Source organism: Crocuta crocuta, unplaced genomic scaffold, assembly GCF_008692635.1.
Source record: "Crocuta crocuta isolate KB4526 unplaced genomic scaffold, BGI_CrCroc_1.0 scaffold44, whole genome shotgun sequence".
Taxonomy (NCBI): domain Eukaryota; kingdom Metazoa; phylum Chordata; class Mammalia; order Carnivora; family Hyaenidae; genus Crocuta; species Crocuta crocuta.
Window position 1 is genome coordinate 4,476,934 of NW_027530179.1, and position 10,003 is coordinate 4,486,936.

Here is a 10,003-nt window from a genome sequence, read left to right on the forward strand (position 1 = left end):
GGGATTACCACATAGGTAATAGTAGGGAGTCAAGAAAATCATGTAAAGCTGACAAACCAATAGGAAAAGCCCAAATAAGACCAGCAGGAAGAAGAGTAATACAGAAAGATTCTAGCATAAAGAATCCCTAGCACAAGGGGCGCCTGGGTGGCTCAGTCAGTTAAGGGTCTCACTCTTGATTTCAGCTCAGGTCATGATCTCACAGTTTGTGGGTTCAAGGCCCCACATCGGGCCCTGCACTGACAGCATGGAGCCTGCTTGGGATTCTCTCTCTCCCTCTCTCTGCACCGCCCCTGCTTGCTCTCTCTCTCTTTCTCTCTCTCTCAAAATAAACATTTAATAAAAGAGAGAGAATCTCTAGAACAAAACTACCATAATACTGTACACATAATAAATGTAACAAAATATGAGGATAGAATTGAAATAAATCTGTCAAACCCTTAATGCAAATGATCTTAATTCACCTATTAAAGTTTTTTCAGATAGGCTCACAAAGCAAAAATCCAACTCTGTGCCTATATTACAAACCTCAAACAAAGTGTTTCGAATGTCTAAAAACAAAACAATAGGCAAAGTTTTATCAGTCAATGCAAACAAAACAAATTAGGAGTTATCTTAATATCTGGCAGTGTATAATATAAGACAAAAAGCATTAAATGAGAAAAAGAAGATTTTTTAAGGTTTAATTCCAATCTAGTTAATTTGCGATGTTATACTCATTTCAGGTATGCAATACTTCCATATTACTCAGTACTCATTAAGATAAGTATACTCTTACTTATACCTGTCCCCCAGCCCCACCTCCCCTCTGATAACCAGTTTGTTCTTTATAGTTAAGTCTGGTTCGGGTCTAGGAAGATATTTTTATAATGTTAATGGCTATACTTAACAATAAAGATAGAAATACATTAATATTAGCACACAATTAACACACCCATTTTCAGTCCAAGCTAGGTCAAATGAACAATTTTAATCAAAATGAAGATAAATCTTCTGGGTATGTATCTAACTTTGCATCCCGATGAAATAGATACACCTTCAAATGTATGTAGAGACAGTCCCCAAACTGAGCATGTATTAGGTCACAATGAAAAGTTGGTAAGTTCCATAAAATAAAAATAGTAAAAACAGTATTTTCTGATCATTGGGTGACAAAAGTATAAATGAATTGCAAAATAAAAATCAAAAAGCTCTTCCACCTGGAAATCTTAACTCTCTTAAGTAATTCTTTAGCTAAAAGGAAAAGACCAACACAGAATTATTTTAAAAAGTAAGGATATTCAAGGGGCGCCTGGGTAACTCAGTTGGTTAGCGTCTTACTTCGGCTCAGGTCATGATCTCACGTGGGTTTGAGCCCCACGTCAGGCTCTGTGCTGACTGCCAGCTCAGAGCCTGGAGCCTGTTTCAGATTATCTCCCTCTCTCTCTGACCTTCCCCTGCTCACACACTCTCTCTCTCTCTCCCAGAAATAAATAAAAGCCATTTAAAAAATAAATTAAAAATAAATAAGAAGTAAGGATACTCTACACTTCAAAATTTGTATTATAAAGGCAAAGCAGTGGTCAGAGGTACTTTCATAACCTTTATTATAGATATTAAGGAATTTAAAAATGAATTAAAAAAACCATTCTAAAAATTTTAAAGTGGGGCACCTGGGTGGCTCAGTTGGTAAGACATCCAACTTCCACTCTAGTCATAATCTCATGGTTCATGGGTTCGAGCCCTGCACCGGATCTCTGCTGTCAGCACAGAGCCCACTTTGGATCCTCTGTTCCCCTTTCTTTCTGCCCCTCCCCTGTTCTCTGTCTCTCTTTCAAAATAAATAATAAAACCAAAGAGTAGAAAGAAGGAAATATAACAATAGAAGCAAAGATTAATGCTTTAAAAACAAAGAGACAGTATGAAAAGAGAATACAATTTTTAAAGCTGCTTTTAAAAAACAACAAATACACAGGGGCGCCTGGGTGACTTAGTCGGTTAAGCGTCCGACTTTTGCTTAGGTCATGATCTCGCAGTTCGTGGGTTCGAACCCCGCGTCGGGCTCTGTGCTGACTGCCAGCTCAGAGCCTGGAGACTGTTTCAGAGTCTGTGACTCCCTCTCTCTCTGACCCTCCTCTGCTACGCTGTCTCTCTCTCTCTCTCCTAGAAATAAATAAAACATTAAAAAAAAATACACAAACCACTATCTAACCTAATGAAGGAAAAGAGGAATAAAGCACAAACACAAAATAAACAATAAGGGGAAACAACAAGTGAAAGAAGAAAGGAAATTTTTTGGAACAATTCTATGAAAATAAATTTGAAAACCTAAAAGAAATGGATAATACTCTGGAAAAATTAAACACTACTCGTAAGAAAGAATAAGTTTGAACATAGGTTGAGGTATGTTCCCTTTATACGCAATTCGTTGAATTTTTATATCATGTAATGATTGATGATTTTGAACAAATGCTTCTTCTGCATCTGTTGAGATGGTCATGGTTATCCTTCATTCTGTTACTGTGGTAGATCACATTCATTGATCTGTGGATGTTGGACCATCTTGCATTCCTGGAATAGGCCCACTTGATCATGATATATGATCTTTTTAATGTTTGGCTTGCTAATCGTTGAGGATTTTTGGACCTATATTTATCAGGGATATCGGCTTATAAATTATATTTTCTGGCAGTGTCCTTGTCTAGTTTTGGTATCAAGGTAATGCAGACCTCATAAAATGAGTTTGGAAGTATTCCTTCCTCTTCTACTTTTTTGGAAGAGTTTGGAAGGAAATGAAATTAATTTCTTCTTTACATGTTTTTTTAATGTTTTTATTTATTTCTGAGAGAGAGAGACAGCGTGAGCAGGGGCGGGTCAGAGAGAGAGGGAGACACAGAATCTGAAGCAGGCTCCAGGCTCTGAGCTGCCAGCACAGAGCCCGACATGGGGCTCGAACACACAAACTGTGAGATCATGACCTGGGCCGAAGTCGGACACTTAACCAACTGAGCCACCCAGGCGCCCCATCTTCTTTAAATGCTTGATAAAACTTACCAGTGAAACCGTTTGGTTCTGGGCTTAAGTTAGCAGATTTCTGATTATTGATTCCATCTCCTTACTAGTCATTGGTCTGTTCAGATTTATTTCTTCAAAGAGGTACCTGGGTGGTTCAGCCAATTAAACGTCCAACTTCGGGTCAGGTCATGATCTCAAGGTTTGTGGGTTCAAGCCCTGCATCGGGCTCTGTGCTGACATCTCAGAGCCTGGAGCCTGCTTCAGATTCTGGGTCTCCCTCTCTCTCTGCCCCTCCCCGACTCACTCTCTCTCTCTCTCTCTCTCAAAAATAAACAAATATTAAAAAAATAAGTTTTTAAGTATACAGCACAGAGATGAGAGGCCCTAATTATCTGCTTCATGTCATAATGCCATACAATGAAGATATTAAAGCTCCCAAGTTTGGAATAAAAGGCTTTTTATTTCCACTGAGCTGGGTTCAGTTTCCCAGCTGGCCTCTGGTGGGGCAGACTGTGGGACACTCGCCCACTCTATCCATGCTTATATGAAACCGTTTGGTGTTAGAAAGCGAAATTTTTTATACTGACACATATCTTTGTCTAGGTCTAAACCCTACTTGGGCAAACAGATGGGGTTCAGAAAGGACCTGAACTTAAAATATGACATCAGAGGAATAATACTTCCCTCCAGTGCAAGAATATTCTATTCTGACAGCTCTTTCTCTGCCTCTTCAAACTCTAACCATCCTTCCTGGCTGCACTCCTTTAAGCATGGGTCCTTCTTTGCTGACAACTCTTAGGTTTTCAAAATCAGGGACCCTGTCTTTTTTCTCCATATAAACCCCCATAGTGCATACCCAGGACAACATATGGCATACGGAGGGCTGTCCATCGTATGGGTTGAAGACATGGACAGCCTCGGCTACCAGACCGTACAGTACTTGCCCTCTAAGTGTCTCACCAAAAACCCTCCATACAAACCGCCCCACCCACCAGCTCAAATTCTAAAGGCCCTTCTATGTTGGGTGTCTATGAGCTCATCCATAGGAGAAAATAATAAATAACTGATAACTTCATAAAAATTGATAAAGCATGGTGAGAGGACTTACACAGGAATTTGTGGAAGAGGCTCAAGTGGAATAAATGTATCAAATTTCTTTTCATAAGGCACTCTGAAAAACAGAAAAGGCAACCATAAAATTGGCACAGCATCCACAGTGGAGAGATCGATATAAACATCTTTTTATTCAAGAAGATGTCTGATTTTCTGGTTTTAATGGCCACCTAAGGGCTTCACAGCCGTCAAGGTCAGAATTCTTATTATAATTTTTATTAAACATCATTAAACCAAACATAATTGATTTTTTTAAATATTAATGTAATACACCAACTATTTTTCTTTTAACTTCATGAACCTCCTCTTCTCAATCGTTTTGATCTAAGTTTAGTTCCAAGTGTACATCAATCCAAACAGTTGACACTAATAATCTGATTCAGTATGAAACTGAAAAGTCTTCAGACTTGTGGTAACAACTATAAGGACAAAATTAATAACCACCTTTTTATAGTCAAGATCCTGTGTATAATTTAAATGGCACACATGTGTTCCTTAGACACTAAGGAACTAGAGATGAACTCATTAAAGAATTTTCAGCAACCACATTTTGTTGGAATCTACCCCTTATGAAATATAACATATATAGTACACAGAGATACAATTCCTTTATAATTAACTAACTAACCCTGGTACTCACATACACTTACGTTGAGAAATTCACAGGTGGGAGAGTTGACCCTGCTTTGTGGAAGCCTTTACTCTGTTCTGGGTACATATATGGATTATCTCCTGGAGTTAACTTTGGTATTCCATTCCTAGGATCAATATCTGTGAAATATATTTAAAAACAAGATCATAGGAGCACCTGGGTGGCTCAGTAGGTTAAGTGTCCAACTTTGGCTCAGGTCATGATCTCACTGTTTGTGAGTTTGAGTCCCACGTCAGGCTCTAGCTCAGAGCCTGGAGCCTGCTTTGGATTCTGTGTCTCCCACTCTCTGCACCCTCCCTCATGCTCTGTCTCTTTCTGTCTCCCAAAAATAAATAAACATTTAAATTTAAAAAATAAAAATAAAAACAAGATCATAAAAGGGACTGAAGAGAATCTACAGATAATTCTCTATCCATGTGACAATGGAAAGAGGATAATTTCATGTTTTATTATGAAGTACATGTAGGCGTCCTAAAGTTTTCTGTTCATGATTGCCTTGCCTTGAGAAGATGAAGATAACAGTGTGCTTGAGAAACACTGTATTTAGGACATTTTTCCAGAAGGTGTCCCGATTACCCCACCCCGGGAAAGAACAATAGCTTATGTTCAGTCGGGATGTTCTGGTTTAAATTGAATGGTGACGGACACTTGGGTGGCTCAGTTGGTTAAGCGTCTGACTCTTGATTTCGGTTCATGGTTCATGAGAAGGAGCCCCATGTTGGATTCTGTGCTGGGCTTGGAGCCTGCTTGGGATTCCCTCCTCTCCCTCTCTATCTGCATCTCTCTCTCTCAAAATAAAGAAATAAACATTAAAAAAATAAAGTACAGTTGGCCTTTAAACAAAAAAATGAATAGATAGATGACAGATAGATAGATAGATAGATAGATAGATAGATAGATAGATAAAATAAGAAGGGAATCAACGGTATCTGCAAAGGATGAGCACAAACTCTGCTTAAAATCTGAGCACTGGTGCACTTTGAACCCCTGTGTCCTATGAAGCTTAAGAAGCAACTGCGGGGCGCCTGGGTGGCTCAGTCGGTTAAGCGTCCAACTTCAGCTCAGGTCACGATCTCACGGATTGTGGGTTCGGTCCCCGCGTCGGACTCTGTGCTGACTGCCAGCTCAGATCCTGGAGACTGCTTCTAATTCTGTGTCTCCCTCTCTCTCTGACCCTTCCCTGCTCATGCGGTCTCTATCTCTCTCTCAAAAATAAATAAAACATTAAAAATTAAAAAACAAAAGAAGCAACTGCAATTGGGCTCTGCCTCTCTGACTCGATCTCAGAAGGGAATTAGCTAATGAGGAAGAGCCACAGAAGAGAAAAATTATATTTCAGGTCAATTTCCCTACAACCTATAACCATAGACAACATTTTGTTCTTTTTCCCTGACAACACATTAGGCCTTTAAGGAACTCCACCAATGGCCTGATCGTAGCTGATCATTAAAGTCAACTCTTCATGAAATATATTTTTGATTGGATTTTTTTCTATAATACATGTGTTGAATTTCAGTTCATAACAGAAACTGACTGGCAGTCATGATGCTGAGTCTCCATCTTGTCCAAGAAATAACGAAGGAGAAGGGAATGTCACAAACAAAGAAAGGTCCGGTGCCAAGTTTAAAAGTACCAGGTGCTGCAAGAGATCAAGGAAGAGAAAAAATGGAAAAGAGACCATTGTGTTTGAGGTTTAATGAAGTTGTTGCATATTACCCAGGAAGTAATCACACTGAAACGAATCAAGCCTGTAGACCCAACTAACAGTTTACAAGAAATATATTGGAGAGAGAAACCTGTTAAATGGTACCTAGGGATGTAATCAGCAAAAAATATATTGGAGAGAGAAACCTGTTAAATGGTACCTAGGGATGTAATCAGCAAAATCCTAACTGTGGCAAACTTTACAAGACCAATGACCTAGTTTCTTCACCAAATAAATTGCAAGAAAAAAGAGGGGGAGGACCTGTGTATTAAAAAGAGGTTTTAAAGACATTTTAACTAATTGTTAAATGTGAACCTTTTTTGGACCCTGATTCAAACTCTAAATATTTTTAAATTTTGGCGTATGTGAGGCAATTGAATATTTGAACACTGACAATATTTAGTGACATTAAGGAATTACTGTTAGTTTTTTTTAAGGCACGAAAATGGTATTGTGGCCATATTAATAAAAATAATCCTTATCAGGGGCGCCTGGGTGGCTTAGTCGGTTAAGCGTCCGACTTTCGCTTAGGTCATGATCTCGCAGTTCGTGGGTTCGAGCCCCGCATCGGGCTCTGTGCTGACTGCCAGCTCAGAGCTTGGAGCCTGTTTCAGAGTCTGTGTCTCCCTCTCTCTCTGACCCTCCCCTGCTCACGCTGTCTCTCTCTCTCTCCTAGAAATAAATAAAAAAAATTTAAAAAAAATAATAATCCTTATCAATTAGAGGTATACACAAATACATACATGGATGTAATTATCTGATATCTGGAAATTCCTTTAAAATAGTCCTTGGGGGAGGGGGGTAAAAATGAAACAAGATTAGCCACATATGATAATTGTTGAAGCTAAGTGATGGGTACATCAGGTAGCAGTATGTTCTTCTCTCTACTTTGGCATGTTTGAAAATGTCCACCATAAAGTTTTTCTTTGTAATATAGATGGAATTGGGGTTGCCTGTGGAGTTGGGGGAGGAAAGATGTCATATTCAGGGAGGGGCCTATCAGTAGCTTCAAATATAAAGACAATACTCTATGTCTAAAATGGAGTAAGAAGCATACAAATGATGGTGATACTTTAGGGGAGCCTGGGTGCCTCAGTGAGTGAAGTGTCCCACTTGGGCTCAGGTCATGATCTCATGGTTCATGAGTTTGAGCCCCACATTGGGCTCTCTGTTGTCAGCACAGGGCCCATTTTGGGTCCTCTGTCTCCTTCTCTCTCTGCCCCTCCCCTGTGCTCGCTCTCTCTCTTTCTCTCTCTCTCTCTGTCTCTCTCTCTCTCTCTGTCTCTCTCTTTCTCAAAAATAAATTAACATTTTAAGAAACACAAGTGAGGGGCGCCTGGGTGGCTTAGTCGGTTAAGCGTCCGACTTTTGCTTAGGNTAAAAAAACACAAGTGAGGGGCACCTAGGTGGCTCAGTCAGTTAGGCATCCAGCTTCGGCTCAGGTCATGATCTCACAGTTTGTGAGTTCAAGCCCTGAGTCGGACTCTGTGCTGACAGCTCGGAGCCTGGAGCCTGCTTCAGATTCTGTGTTCCCCACTCTCTCTCTGCCCTCCCCGCTCATGTTCTGTCCCTCTCCCTCAAAAATAAACAAAACATTTTTAAAAATTTTTAAAAACACAAGTGATTATGATACTTTATTCTAGACGTTCAATAAATATTTCATAAATATATCTTTACATTTATTCTGTATGTATAAAAAGCATAAAAAGAAGGAAGGGACAAATGAAGGAAGGAAGGATGGAAGGGAAATAATAATAAACAAAATTCAGGGTAATGCTTGCGTTAGGAGGGAAGTGATGGATCAGGGTTAGGATTTGAGTCATCATGAAAATACCATTTATTTTTTATAAATACTTGTCACTGGCCCAGTTCTAGTCAGTGAGACATGAGTGGAAGGAACTCTCCTAAGGACCATATGGGAAAAATTTTTCCCTCATTCTAAAAAGGGAAGGCAATAAGAGAGAGTCCTCCTTTTCATGTTTTGAAATATACATGTGATGCCTGGAACTGTAACGGTTCCCTTGTGACCATAAGATGACAAGTGTGAAGGCAAAAATCCACCACAACTAAGAATAGCAACACAAAATGAGCCTATGTCTTTGGGGCACCTGGGTGGCTCAGTTCATTAAGCATACAACACTTGATTTCCACCCAGGTCATGATCTCACAGTTCATGAGTTCAAGCCCTGCATCTGGCTCTGTGCTGATGGTGTGGAGCCTGTTTGAGATTCTCTCTCTCTCCCCCTCTCTCGCTGCCCCTCCCCTGATCTCTCTCTCTCAAAAGAAATAAATACACTTAGAAAAACAAGCCTATATTTTTGACAACATCATAGGGCAATCAGACCATATAGATCACCTAGATTCTAAAGCTTCTCGTTAAGTACATAATAAATATCTTACAATTTAAGCCTCTGGTAGTTTGGCTTTTGTCTTACTGTGGCTGAGAGCATTCCCTAAGTACTATACAGCTAAACTTAGTCCCTTCTTGGTCTTTCCCTGCTGTTTCATCTTTAAACCAGCTAAATAAATCTTTCCTATTCTACCCTATGGCTGCCTCTCAGTTGGGAGTGGGGAGTGTGTGTGTGCAAAACAGGCTTGTGTGATATCAAGGCTTTGGCGGAAGCCTTTGGGTCCTGGGTCACTGTCTGCCAACCACACTGGTGTCTGATACTCACCTTGTCTCTGCTACTCTCTGAAGGTTGGCATCTATTTCTGTCGTCTGCTAAAACGTGTCATCTCGTCTGACCCTCAGGAAGTCAGCGGGCCCCACAATGCATCAGGTGAGGCATAAATTCATTCTCATGACCCCTGGCTTGATGCTCCACAGCGCATCACAGTGGCCTCCTGCCATTTCAGTTGTGAGAAGGGTGCAGCTCTCCTGGCTTGCTCTGTGTCCCGACCTCCACAGTCTCACAGGCCCCGAGAATGCAGCTATTACCCACATCTCCTGGGTGGGTGAGACCCTGAGTCCAGCTTTCTGCCCAGACATTGCCCATGGCTATCATTACTCTGAGGTTGCCCCAACCACACTCTGAGGCGGAAGTCCCAGCTAGAGTCACATCTGATCACCTACTAGATTTTGGTCTCAGGAACCGAGCAGGATACAGGACACCTCAAGACACCCACCTCAGTGACAACACTCTGACCTCCTCTAGTATGGCTTCTTGTATATTCTCTATCCAGACAAAAACCCTGGTCTTTAAAACTACTTATCTCTGGAGGCACCTCGGGGGCTCAGTTGGTTAAGCATCTGACTTCCGCTCAGGCTCGAGAGTTCCAGCCCCACATTGAGCTCTCTGCTGTCAGCACAAAGCCCGCTTCAGATACTCTGTCCCTCCCCACCCCCGCCCCTTCCCCACTTCCCCACTCACTCGTGCTCTCTCTCTCTCTCAAAAATAAATAAACATTTAAAACTATTTGTCTCTGCAATGAGTTTAAAAGTCCATTGTAGAGGCGCCCACGGGGCTCAGTCGGTTAAAGCATCCTACACTTGATTTCGGTTCAGGTTGTGAAATGGAGCCCCGCGTTCAGCTCCACAC

General features: G+C 40.9%; 1 protein-coding gene across 4 annotated transcripts in view; it reads right to left on the reverse strand.

Annotated features, from left to right (window-relative positions):
* Positions 1 to 10,003, reverse strand: part of SPATS1 (spermatogenesis associated serine rich 1) — a 26,271-nt gene that overhangs the window by 1,960 nt on the left and 14,308 nt on the right. For all 4 annotated transcript variants that reach the window (XM_077764781.1, XM_077764780.1, XM_077764778.1 and 1 more), the window contains 2 exons: positions 4,758 to 4,878; positions 4,103 to 4,165 (listed from right to left, as the gene is read on the reverse strand). In XM_077764781.1, the coding sequence (XP_077620907.1) occupies positions 4,103 to 4,165; positions 4,758 to 4,878 (184 nt within the window). The remainder of the gene's footprint in view (positions 1 to 4,102; positions 4,166 to 4,757; positions 4,879 to 10,003) is intronic.